The 14190-nt window shown below is 46.9% G+C and overlaps 1 protein-coding gene across 1 annotated transcript; it reads right to left on the reverse strand.

The window, feature by feature from the left end:
* Nucleotides 1-358: 358 nt before the first annotated feature.
* On the reverse strand, nucleotides 359-1183 carry LOC119385363 (uncharacterized). Its single transcript, XM_037652815.2, has one exon. The coding sequence runs from the start codon at nucleotides 1181-1183 to the stop codon at nucleotides 359-361; it is 825 nt and encodes a 274-aa protein (XP_037508743.2).
* Between the last annotated feature and the right edge of the window lie 13007 nt (nucleotides 1184-14190).

A 14190-nucleotide genomic window follows, 5' to 3' on the forward strand; every position in this document is an offset into this window, starting at 1 on the left:
ATGGACATCCTGGTCGTTGTGTCGACGAGTCGACGTGCCCGGAGGTCAACGCTGAGGGCGAAGTGGGTCAGAAAATCAGCACCCAATATGGCCATGCGTACATCTGCAACAACGAATACCCATCGGAAGGTGCGTTGGAGACCCAAATCGATGGTGAGAGAGCGCTGACCATATGTATTGATGGCAGAGTTGTTGGCTGCTTGAAGGGGAGCAGTCTGCGGAGAGCGCTGCCGGTCGAGTCGTGTGGCAGGAACGACACTGACCTCTGCACCTGTGTCCACGAGAAATCGATGTCCGGCAATCCTGTCAGTGACGTAGAACAGGCGGCTTGTCGTATGGCAAGAGTCACTGGCCGCCATCAGTGGCTCTGCGGTATGTTTCCCTGCCAGCTGCAAGGAGGACGACACTGACGCGCGCTGGCACCGAAGTTGCTGTGATACCAGCAGTAGACGCGTCGACGAGGACCGGAACGGGAGCTAGACCTTGGAGACAATCTGGGACGGTAATCGCGGTCTCGTCGACGGGGGTGAGACGGTGGACGTAGGGCATTAACAGTCTCGGCGAGGTCGCCGATCAGTTGCTCCAGGCGAGACTGCCGGTCCTCGAGTTGCGACAACGGAACGCTAGATGCAGTAGCCACAGTACCTCCTACTGCATAGTCAGCGACGCGATCGGCCTGCTCCGCCTGCTTGTCGAGGGGCAGGTCGTCAGGTGCGGTAGCCAAGGCAAGGACTACATTCTGTGGCAGGCGCTGGAAAAACAGTTCTCGCAGCAGCGGGCTGTTTACATCCAACTTACAGCCACTGAGAAGCTGCTGCATGCGACGTAGCAGTTCTGACGGTCGCCGGTCGCCGAGCTCCTCTTCGTTGAGAAGCTGCTGGAGACGCCTGCGCACAGACACAGACTTGCGTTGCAGCACCGTCGTTTTAAAGTGGTCATAAGGTGTGGTTTCATGGGGCGTGCACACAAGGTCGTGAAACTCTGCAACCACTTCCGTTGAGAGCGCGGAGACAGCGTGGCAATACTTCGCTTGTTGCGAGGTAATGCGCCGAAGGGCAAAGATGGCCTCCACGTGCGTGAACCAGGCTGCAGGATTCTGGGGCCAGAACGACGGCAGGTGAATCTGCACCGTGGCGATGCCCTCTGCGCCGATCGTCGGTCTGTCGCTTGTGGTCCCGTCCATGATGTAGTGCTCGCCCTGCGATCACGTCCGTGTCACCACGTTATAGGGACTGAGGTTAGGTCCACTATAACAATGCGTGTGGCGGCGAGCGTAAAAACCAGGGAACCGTTCAGACCGATGGCAGGAGCTTTGGTTGGTTGGTTGGTTCCTTGGGGGAATAGCCCAACCCACTACGGGGGATCGGCCACGAAGCGTGCGGCAGTAGACTTTGTGAAAAAATAAGTTAAAATGAATATGCGAAAAAGATAATTTATAGTAAAGAAAAAAAAAATGTTTGGGCAATTTTGGTTCTTTTTTTTTCTTTAATGAAATGTTAATTAAACGATTGTTAAATAATAAAATTAAATAAATAAGCAATTACAAAAATTTAAGTAAGGGAATGAAAAGATATATTTCTACTTATAATATTAACATGGCAGTCTCTTTGTTTCTTTAATATAAATGAATATGGCATCATATATGCCCCTGTTGCATTGCCCTAGTGCCGACGCCCCCAGGGAGAGTAATGCTGATGTGGAAAGCTCAAGGCCAAGTTTTTGAAAAGGAGGTTTTAGAAGTCTTTGCCTTATGTTTTGGTATCTTCGACATTCTGTGAAGTAGTGCTCTATTGTTTCCGCTTGATTACAATAATTACAGTTAGGGGAAGGAACGAAACCAGGCCTGTGTAAATAAAAATTTAGTGACGGTATTCTGCATCGCAGTCTAGTTAACGTTACTTCCAATTGCCTTGTACTACACCATGTGCTATTCCACGAAAACCTTAGGTGCTGAAAATATGTATTGTTTAGGACGGAAGATTTAGTGCGTTCCTCTTGCAGACAAAAATTTCGGAATCGTGCGATCGTGTTATTAGAAGACGGCCTCAGAACATTTATGACCGGTCCTTTAAGGGATGCTGCCGCCAGAGTGTCCGCCGCTTCATTTAATATCAGTCCAGTGTGGCCTGGTACCCAAACCAACCGGACGTGCCGTACGTGATTGGGCATATATGAGTAAAATTCTGTTAGGCAGCTCGATGGCTCTGGCACTGTTAATGCCGTACACACAGACAAGGAATCCGTTAATATAACTGCTGAAGAGATATGTGCTGGTAGTTTCCGCAGAGCAAGAATAATTGCGATTAATTCTGCCTGGAATATTGGTGTGAAGTCGGGCAAACGGAGGGAAAATGACCAATTTAGTGCTGCTGAATAAATTCCCACCCCTGCCTTCTCATCAGTAACAGAAGCATCTGTGGCTATTACTGAATTTATCCGTACGTTTTTAAGGTGGTCTTCCAACAACCCATTTAAATATCTAATGGGCAATAACTTAGCATTTTTTGGAAATATGTCGTCATATTCTATTACTGCAGTGTGTTTGAGTGCGTTTGGGTAGATTATCTCACTAAATGTCACTTGTAATGGCTCCAGGAGCTTTTGCACGAAAATTATTTGAGGGCGATGTAGTCGGGACCATTCACTTTCAAAAAATGTGGACGGCTCTCTAAGAAATACATATTGGGAGCGTCTGTGTTGGGAGGCATATATGTTTAGAAATGTTTGAACTGTTAAAATTCTAAACCTATTTTGAAGACATGGCAGGTTTGTTTCATGGTAAAGTATATTATTAGCTACAAATTTTGGAAGTCCGAGACATAAACGTAACGCCTCACGTTCTATAGTTAGAAGAGGGCGTAATTTATAAGCAGGTCCCCCACAGAACAAAATGCATCCAAACTCTAATATTGGACGTACATACATGCAATATATCATTAACAATGTTTTTCTACGCATTCCAAAACGAGTGCTGCTGATTCGTCTTAATAATCCAATTGCACGTAAACCTTTAGCTGCAATGTACTCAATGTGCGAGCTCCAATTAAGATTAGGCGTGTATATTATGCCCAAATATTTTAATGAATCGACCTGCGGAATAAAGGCCTGGCCGTACATAAGTGCGATATGCACGGGGAAAGTCAATGGAAAAGCAAGAAGAGCACTTTTGTTAACATTCAGAGACAAATTCAGGTCATTAAGCCATATTTCGATCTCATTCAAATATGACTGTAGAATGTTGTACAGCGAATGTATATCACTGGAGGATGCAAAGAATGCAATATCATCCGCGTATACATACACTTGCACGTCGTTACGCGACGGAATCGAACTTAGTAATATGTTGAATAAAATGGGCGAGAGAACTGACCCTTGAGGAACTCCCCTTGTTTGTTTGTATTTTTGAGAAGATAACCCATTCTGCGAGCAATAAAATGTGCGTCCACTAAGAAAATTTTGTATCCATGCAATTATATATTCAGGAACATTTACACTTCGGAGTTTACTAATCAAGATGGCGTGTTCTACGCTGTCATATGCCTTCGCAATATCTAAGGTCACTAGGGCGGCATACTGTTTTTTGTGCCGAGCAAGTTTAATTCTACTTTCCAAATCAACATGGGCACACCAAATAGAGCGTCCAGGGCGGAATCCAATTCATTCAGTATATGTTTTGCTTCAATCCATTCTTCAAGATGTCTATATAATAATCGCTCTATTAGTTTTACGAGGTTCGACGTGAGGGAAATAGGCCGAATGTTATCTATTGCATAACCAGCGCCCTGTTTTTTAAGCAGCGGTACTACTTTGGCAACTTTCCACTCTGGGTGAATCCAGGCATTTTCTATAGAAAAATTTAGAAAGTTACAGAGATCGATGGGAGATAAATCAAACATAATTTTTATCATGGCTGCAGTTATATTATCTGGGCCCGGTGCTGAGCCTGGCAGTGACTTTACTACTTCCGTTATTTCTTCTAAGGTCGCTGCCTTATATTCGTTGGCTTTTTCTGTAACAGATAAATGATAGGGTAACACCGATGTGAAGCGACACTCCAATCCTTTCGCAACTGTTTCCAGTGACTGAACCAATTCTACGGCTGATAAACAAGCTGATTCTAAATTTATTGGTGGGGGAACAATCTTTTTGTGTCTCAGAAACCTAAATAATGCTTTCTTATTTTTTGTCTCTGACATATACCTGTATCGTTTGGAGTTATAATCTTCTTTGGCTTTGCTAATAGTCTGTTTAAATGTAGCAGCAGCATATTTATAATCTTTCCAGTTACGTGGACACTGGTTGTAAAGTAATTTTTTCCAAGCTGCTTTACGTCGCCTGTAGTCGCGATCACAGTCAGGATTCCACCATGGCGCATGAGCGCCGCCTTTAGTTGACTGCACACTGAATTGAGCTTTTTTCATACTATCTCCTAATAGTTGACAGAAATTAAGTGCCTTTACTTGGTCACTTAGTCCTGTTTGATTGTTTAAGAGTGACCGTAATGAATCTTTAAATTTGTTGTAATTGACATAATTGCGAACACATTTGCTTAATGACGTAAGTGGGCACGCTATTTCAAAAAATATTGGTTGGTGATCACTGTTTGTGGCCGAAGTGATGGCAGACCAAGACGAAATGATGCAACCGGAGCTTGAAAAGGTCAGGTCTATGACAGAACGTGATAGGCCAGATACATAAGTAGGGGTTCTGGAATTCACACACTGAAGACCATTCAAGCTGGACCATTCTAGCAGCCGTTTACCACCGGCATCGGATCGGTAACCCCACGATATGTGGTGAGAGTTAAAATCTCCTGCTATTATTATGTTCTTTCTGCATGCTGCTAGTGCGGAATCCAGATAATTAGTACTCGTAACGCCTGCAGGAAAATATACATTGACTATGGAAAACGGTGTCCAGCCAGGAATATTTACGTCTACTGCCAATATTTCACTTTCTGTAGATATGGAATGGTGGGTAATCTTCGCTTTATGACAGATGTTTTTAGAGATAAAACACGCTAAGCCCCCTCGACAAGAAGGGCGATCCAAACGAAAGCAATGGTAGTTATTTAGATTGAAACTTTTTTCTGTAGAAAGCCAGGTTTCTTGCAATAGAATTAAATCTGGAGAAAGTTCTGCACAAAGGTGTAACAAATCAGTTGCTGCGGAAAAAATTGATCGGCAATTCCACTGTAGTACTTTTAATGAACCTATGTTGACTGTAAACCAGCAGTTTCAACAGCTTTCTGGAGAATGCTGTCTTTTAAGAAATCTTCCTTCTTCGATGGACTGTGATCTTGACATTTTTTGTTTTCAGTCTATGTAAGAGAACGGATTTCGGGGAGTAAGGGGCAGCTCGACGCTTAGTGGCTCTAATGTCCAAATCCATACTTTCTAAGCTTTCGGACGTGGTCTCCGAGATACTACCACCCTCCTGTTCGAAACGAGATGTTGTAGTCTCATTGTCATCAGAAGCGCCAGATACGGCTTCTATCACAGGATCCTCTGTTAGTTCCTCATGGTTGGGCATGACGCCTGTATGAAGTGCAGTGCGCCCTGCAACTTTCAAGATTTGTGTCATATGATCTGTCATAACTTGTCCAATTGTCTCTGAAAGATTTTCAAAAAGTGCGCTCAGTACTTTCGACATTGCCTTCTCAACCGCAGCGGCTACAACCTCGCCTATAGTTGTATCCATGGCTTGCGAATGACGAGCAGCAGCTTCAGCATATCCGCAGGATCTCTCTAATACTATAGCTCGAGCTTCGCGGCGTGAGCATCGCTTCCTTTCTATAATTTCTAAAATTTGAAGCTCTTGAGCTCTCGCTAGGCAGTTTGAATGATCGGCTGGGTGGGAACCTTGACACAGACAGCATCTTTCGCTCTGAGAAGCACATGTTTTAGTGTCATGGTCTTCTCCGCATATGCGGCATCGAGGAGATGATCGGCATCCCTTAATGGAGTGACCATATCGCCAACACTGAACGCATTGCAGTGGACGGGGAGCAAGTGCCTCAACTCTATATATTAAGGGCCACGCCTTAATCTCTGTGGGCCTATTTATGCCGGCAAATGTCACAATGACTGATTCTGTGGGGACTCTTTGATTGTCAGATACTCTTGAACATCGATACACTGATATGGCCCCGGCAGCAGAAAACATTTCCAAGACCTCTGAAGCGCACAGGCTCGAGTCAACTCCACGAACTAAGCCTTTAACGCAAGCGAGATGAGCAGGAATAAATGGGCTCACCGGATGGGATGCAAACGATGTGCACTTTAACAGGTCGGATACACAGGCTTGGTCCGGCGAGCAACACAGAATACCACCCCTGCCAAACTGTCGAACATCGGTGATACTCTGGTAGTGTGAGGTTGCTTTCCGCAGTTCCTCCTGAATGACCTTCGGATTCTTCACTCGGATTAATCCCCCATTGGTCGGCACTAGAGCAACAGGAACGCTGTGGATACCACTGCGCAAAAAAGCCTCTATAGGCATGTCATTAGTGGGAAGAGAGGCCGTCCAGAGGAAAGTCCTCTGACCTGGAGAAGAGAGAGACATCAGGTACTCTCAGTACAATAAGATCAGAAAAGGTTGGAAGTCGAAAGAAAAATCACAAAAACACTACCGCCCGAACCGCGACCGACACCCCGTAACAGATCAGCGAGCCAGAACACCGGGGAGGACACGCACGCTACTCGTATTTAGGTGAAAAAGCCCGTCCCCATGCGGCTCCCTTCCTCGTCGTTACTTCGTTGACTATTCTTTATTCTTCGTTTTCTTTTCCTCGCAGCCCGCAGCACGAGGAACGAGGAGCGTGCGCATGCACATGCGCCTGTGCGCGCCATAATTAATAGTCAGCCGATGCAGACGACGATGGCCGCTAGAGCACTCATGCCGGGGAAAGTCTACATGCTCACCTCAAACATTAACGTCATCGACGGTTGCCTAAACTATGTGTGCACAGCTTTGAAGCTGCCTGCACCATTTAAGAGGGGCCTTTGATGCGGCACGGACGCGCTGGATGGAAAGCACCGTTATATCCTGCGCGGCCGTGGATGAGGCCGAGTATATCCTGCAGCAACTGGCCGCATTCCAGGTATCCTTGAGTTTCCGTTCTACAAGCAGCACTTGCAAGCAGTTAAGGCTCGCCCGACATTCAACGCGCGTTATGTTAGAGCATGCAAAAAAAGTACGAACTGCTTACTTTCTTTTTTTCGGGGTCATTTGCCGAGTGGCCTGTCAGGAAGAGACGAACGCGTTCCCGCACATAACTTCTGGAGGACGGTTTCTTAGGGATTTTTCTAAGACGCCAGGCCATATCCTCACACTCGTACATGTGTCGCTTGTTTGTACTGTTGCGACTAGAGGACCGGGTATGTGTGTGCCGAAGCCACCACGAAGGATTGCGAGACCTTACAGCGTAGGGCCCTGCATTTAGGAGGGCATTTTCTTTCAAAAACAACTGTGTTTACAAAATGTACAGGGAGTATGATCTTTACAGAGTCATCTTCAAAATGTCGACTGACGACGCCGAGTCCTCTCCGCTTCTTCAATACTGGTCTCCTCCTCCATTGGTGGTGGCCGACCGAAATAGGGCAAGGAGGCCCGGAGCGCTGGTGTGGCACAATCCAGTCGGAGCAGGCCACGTTGTCTTCGCTCCCCTTTTTCCCTCCGAAGCAAGCTGCTTTCCACGGAGATACTAAGGCAGGAAAAGCCAGCCAGGTAAAAGCTACGTTGCAGCGGCATGAGAGAACGCGTTCGGCGTGGTTCACGCGCGGACACAGCCGCCGCGGATGGCACTTGCACACCAGTGCACGTCGTTATCCCTCCTCCTTTTCGGGTCATGCAGGCCCGGTCACAGCAGTACCTTATCTTGCATGGCAACATGACCTTTCAATGTGAAGTAGACATGACTTGCGTCGGGTGCTGTCCGCATCGGAAGCCACTGCAGCCATTATGTGCTCTCGGTTCTCGTTCGTTCTCCTCCTCGCGACAGCACCACGCAATAACCGTTGCCTTGCGTACGCAGCGTCTTGTTACGGGCGTACGCGCTCACGCATGCAGAAGATTCGTTGTGTTATGCGCATATGCATTTCTCTCCCACAGCCGTGTTGCGTACGTAGGATTGTTACGTACGTCCAACTAAAAGTGCCTGCTGGCGCTGCTACAGGTGGCGACACTGCAAAATGTGCGTTGCTTTGATGAGAAGTGCGTTCCCAGAGCGTTTTATGAACTGGAAGTCAAGCTTCTTCAGCACCTTCTGCATCATCGCCGTGGACACGGACGCTAGCGTCTCGTACTCATCGAAACGCTGCCTCACCATAGCAATAGCTGGAATTTGCCGTCCGAGAAAAAACTGTGCACCACTTTTCGCAACCCGCTCACACCAAAATCGTACCGCTTCTTCGCCCGCTCACGACTTTTTCCACAAGAACGCGTCTCCGGTGACAGCACTCTGCCCTCCTACTCCGTATATTGCTACATTTTGCTCAACATGATTCACTACAAATTTTTGTGTTAACAGTGTCAAGAACATGCTTGTAACTGAACGGGGGCGAAGGACTCCTTCAAGCCATTCAAATGGCTTTGCCCTTCGCCTCCGATCACATGTATTGTGATGAATCAATAAAATCAAATCAATTAATATGCTTGCCACCCGTACAGCGTTCGCTCGCCTGGGTGAGTTTCTCGTATTGCACCCGCACTGTAGCACTCTACGCGAACGGCTTGAAAAACAAAAAAGGTAACTGCTTTGCCCGATCAGGAAAACCACGCACATTAGATTGCTGGTACAGATGAGAGACAGCTTCTGTCAACACAAGCGACTCGGGTGACACCATGTGGGCAAGAGACAGTGCATCACCACTACGCAACAGACCTCCGCCGATGTGTGTCTGTACGGGCCTTGTGCGTTCTTTTTACGACGGCATGAATTGCTGCGCATAAGTTAATGATATCCGTCCTCACTATGTTTAAAATTCCCATCCCTGTAATGTTCAACATAGCCTACATAGCTAAAATATTTGAGGCACTATTTGCTGTGCTCAAAATCTGAGTAGACGAGAGAGCTCTAGCTTTGGCAGTGCTGGAGCTCCTCTAAGAGGAGGTCGTGTTCTGACAACAGCTTGTGAAACGGAGCATAGGCTAGTGGTTCAGGCACTCGCCTTCTAAGCGTGTGGGCCCTGGTTCAAACCCCGACACTAGAGATCTTTTCATTTATTTCCTTATACCAGCGATAAATCGTCTTACGTGACACAGGAACAAACAGATGGACGGAGAGGCAGTCTTTTCATTGAGCCGGCATAGAAACGTTTATGCATTTAAGAAACGTAGCCGATATTCTACAGTCGATACTAACAGAAAGAAATGTGGCTTAGCGGACGACGTAATGCGTACGGAAGGCAACCGGCGCTCAGTTCGAGCAAGTATATCCTTTTAAATGGGAAGGATTTCTTAGCGAACCCAAGGCACTTATAGCGTTGCTATCTACGTATCTATCATCTATCTATCCAGCTGCCTGAGTGCTCTCGTGATCGCCTCCTTAACTTGGTGTAGACATATATTGGCATGGGAGGGTAATAGGGTATGACGAATATGACTATCTGATTATGACATACATAACGTGAAAATCATGTCGCGTACGTCGTCAAACACCTTGCTCCAGTCACGTGTGGTACATACCCGTTTACCATGGGCCGCAGTGTACGGGTATGCGCCACAGATGACAGTTTATATCTACCCAGGAATGGCGAGAACAGACATGAACAGAGATTGCAAATTTAATGCGAGAGCGTTCAGAAAAAAATTCACCATCTCCCACTGAAGGGAACCATGTGGGGATGCGAAGGAGCGCATGGGTCGACTTAAAATTCCGTTCATCACGAGCACCTTACCCAATGTTAACGCGTCCTTGCAAGTGGAGCACACTATGAATTCACTGTAGTTGCTGTTGCTGTTACTCGTCCCGAACTCTTGTTGGAGTACTTCACGCGGGTTCATCGCGCGTCTGCACAATCTCGTTCCCCGACGCCATCCCGCGATTGCTGAGAGAGTGTAAGGGGGAAAGGCCACAGTGTCTTACCCAGCCCCTTACACAGACCCGAACGCGCTAGCGCGTGCCAGCACACGTGGTTTTGTCTGCGTAACGCCAAGCTAGGATAGCATACGGCAGCCTGGGCCCCTAAAGTGCTCTGCACGTATCATTATCAAGGCGGTCTAAGAACAAGACGAAGAAGACTTCTCCTTAGCGCGAGCGCGTGCTCAACATGTTACAGATGGCTATGGTAGGTTTTAGAAAGCGGACGGTCACCAATGGAACTAGGGACAAAGCCCAGCGCAAAAGCTGCTTCGCACCTAAAAACAGCATTGACACCGTTGACCCGGTGAGTGCACCGAATAAAATTTAGAATCCCAGCAGTAATCGAACCCAAGCATTCTGGGTGGCAGTCAGCTATACTACCACAGAGCCACGCCAGGTCTGGAAACTTGTTTGGAAGAACAACCTATGCCGGCGTAATGTCGGTGCAACGTCAATTGTGGTTGTGGTGCTGGCCATCTAATTCTACAAGAAACACTACATATGTACTCCTACAATACAGGTGTCATCAGATTAACGTCCGTGGTTCCAGTGTTGGCTCTGCCTTTATAGCAGTCTAATAAACATTACACTTGTATTCCTCGCCCCGCCACGGTGGTATAGTGGTTATGGCGCTAGACTGCTGACCTGAAAGTCGCAGGATCGAATCCCGGCCACGGCGGCTGCATTTTTGATGGAGGCGAAAATGTTTGAGGCCCGTGTACTTTGATTTAGGTGCACGTTAAAGAACCCCAGCTGGTCGAAATTTCCGGAGCCCTCCACTACGGCGTCTCTCATAATCATATCGTGGTTTTGGGACGTTTAGCCCCAGATATTATTATTTGTATTCCTATGATTCAGCAAGCTATATTGAAGCATTGCTCGACCCAAGAGGAATGCATTAACAAAACTTACGTATGATATTCAAATGACTGCACCACAAATTGCATTTCATTTCGATAATTTTGACGTATGTACTCTAACGTGAGTGCTGACCTTACTTCAGACCGTAAGTTACCCTTTAAGGCCTGACCACAATTACGCGTTGCAGCGTGTCAGCGCGTGGCTTTTTAGATGTGAAGCATCTTACAGCGGAGTTCCATCCGGTGGTCGTGGTGTACGGCGTGACCACCCTTACTGCGCATGCGCAAACCCTCTCCACTCTCCCTCTCCCCTTTTCCCCTCCCCTTTCTCCTACCCCTTTCTCCATCCCTCTTCCCCCCTCACCGCTCCCCCTCTGAAACGCGGGCTCTACCTGCCGAAACACTACTTCGCATTGGCTCATGGTCCCCTTTAGCGGGAGATGGTGTGATTTTTACGCCTCGCCGCGCCCTCTCCCTACGGAGAGAGAGAGCGCGCAGCTTCGCGTAGCCGTGCGCCCTCTCTCCCCATAGGGAGAGGGCCCGGCGCCGCGTCAAAAGGTCACGCGCTGGCACGCTGCAACGCGTACTTGTGGTCAGGCCTTTAGACGTCAGTGTTGTCGATGTGCCTGGTAAGCCCACGATGTGCAGAATACTGCACTTACAAAAGCACGTCGATCCACCTCGTAACGCTTGGCTCAAGGCAAGAAATCCAGCATAGAACTACTCGCTCACTGCTTCGCATGAAACCGATTTCCACTAGGCGTGTGATCTGCCAATTTTTTTTTTCTTTTGTGGGGGCAAACACAGCAGCATAGCACTTAGGTCACACTTCTGGCTCGACCAGGTTCGACGGAAACACCCCCCTGCCCCCCTGTGTCAAGCCTGTGTTTAGTTTTTCAACGATGGAAAACAGCCGAGCACGTCTACTGGGACGCGATTCAATCAAGCGATCACAGATTGCTTCCTACGAAGGGCTGCTTTTGCGTGGTTTCACGTTCCGAGAAAACCTTTAATATTCACGTTCTATGCAAACAAAAGGCTGCCTGGTGACCACCTGAGACCAGCCTGTCTGGAACGTTAGCTCTTCTTTTGCACACGTGTTTCATGCACCTGCATCAGAAACTTATTGCCAAGTTGAAGCTTTAGAACTTTTTTTTTTCCGAAGCAGCGTACAAGTAAATGAAGCAAATTCTAAAAAATAGCAAAAGACGTTGCCTTAGTATCTATGATGCCACTTACCAAATTGCGTCCGCCTTCTTCTACTTCTTCTATTGTGCTGCTGCTTCTGCTCCTTCTCATCCAACACATTAGCCCTCACTGAAACAAAAAGCTTTGTTAGAAAACCCGAGATATTCTTCGTCGCTATGTGAAAACACCTCAGAAAGCTTGGTTCCATAACTCATTTCTTATTTAACAAAAGGAATGTAGTTTGCAAGCCGTTCATCATATCGCATGAAACACAAGAAAAGCCAGAAAACTTCTAATAAGCATATAGAACGGCAAGTCGTAAAGTATATCAGAAGTTTCCTTCAGATGTTATTCAGATGTACGCAGCTCTAAAACTTCCTGTAGCTGCGCAAGCGCCACGATATTAGAAATATAACAAACTTCGTGCAAGAAATCTAAAAACATCTTCCTGGATAACTTTAAGAGTTTTTTACGCATTTATTTTTCATGCAACCTAGATCGTTGATGAGTTTGTCAAGTTCGTTTAGCGGTACTATGTCATCTTCTCGCGATTATCAGTTTTAGCTGTTCACACTCGAGATTTATAACTCAAGGAGCACCTGCATAATATGGCATCAGATTATTTTGCAGACCCTCTCTAGCCAGCAAATTTAATGCCCTATTTGTTCAAAGAATGAATTACTGAGTGTTGTTTATCATTCCGAAAGGGCATTGGCTTACTACACCATGTCTCGAGACAACGTAAGCGTTTAATGTCATCTAATTTTTAATACCGATGTTGTCTCATGTTCACTATACTCAACTTTCAAAAGCAAATGCTAAATATCAAGAAATGTTACTGGTTGTAACATTTCTTGTAGCAATTCCCAACTATATGTTTGTATCTTGGCATATGAAATAATGGATCTGACGACTGTCCAAGAACCTGCAAAGAAAGGGAACAGTAAAGCACCAGATGTTTTTTTCAGGCAGACACAACAAAAAAAGCATAGTAGAATCCTCCGTCATAGGCATAGGCAGGCCCGTAGCCAGAAATTTTTTCCGGTGGGGGGGGGGGGGGGGATTTGCTGAAAACCTTGACTACTTGAGAGAAACACCTATTTTCATTATTTATTTCTGGTAAAAACGCCTACTTCACCAAAATTTCTTTTTTTTGGGGGGGGGGGGGGCCTAGTTCTTCCTCCCTGGCATAGGTATAACATGAAAGTGAAACGTGACCTGACATAGGTATTTGAATGTTTACTGTACATTGATATAGTACAGATTGCATAATGTCTGTTTGGCAGCTATATTTCACGTGGATGCACCCACGCTGACGCCTAGTGGCACATATCCATCCCGACGACAACGACCATGATCGCGAATGAGCCTTTGTGGTGGATGTGGTAGTCTAAACCTGGACACAGCGTATGGTGAATCCCGATCAAAGGCGGCATGAACATAAGCATACAATAAACACTGGTACTCGATATGCACTCTTTCAAAGCGTAGTCACTTGAGGAGAGAAACGGAAAGGTGTGCGCTCCCCTGTAATTTCGCACTTACGCCTGCGCTCACGAGTACACTACCACAGAGCGCTTCAGGAACGCGATAGGCACAGTTCGTAGCTTAAGCCGTGAACGCTCGAAGGCGTTCCATTTCCCGCTGACGTGTCTCTCGCTCCACCAAAGCACTCGCGCGACATTCGCCCGTCGACATTGATGCCTTTCTTGAGCGCGTATTGCAGCAGTTTCATTAGTCGGTGCCATCTCACTGAAAACAGTAGGCGGCGGAGAAACAACATTTGTGCATGTGTAAACTGCACTACTCTGGCGACTACAGAAGCGCTCCCTATCGGCGCTCGTTAGTTCCTTACGCAGTAGTTCACTTTATCATTCCCAGACCGCCCCGCCAACCAAGAGCACTGTTTCAAGGAGGAGGTATGAGAGATAAAATGCGTGTTTGTGAAGCATCGTACATCTGTGTCGGTAGCGCAATGGGTAGAGCGCCCGGCACCTTTCGTCGTGGCCCGAGAGTTCGTGGGTTTGACTCCAATGTCATGCGCGTCAACGGAACTTT

The sequence above is a fragment of the Rhipicephalus sanguineus genome, chromosome 3 (assembly GCF_013339695.2).
Source record: "Rhipicephalus sanguineus isolate Rsan-2018 chromosome 3, BIME_Rsan_1.4, whole genome shotgun sequence".
NCBI lineage: Eukaryota > Metazoa > Arthropoda > Arachnida > Ixodida > Ixodidae > Rhipicephalus > Rhipicephalus sanguineus.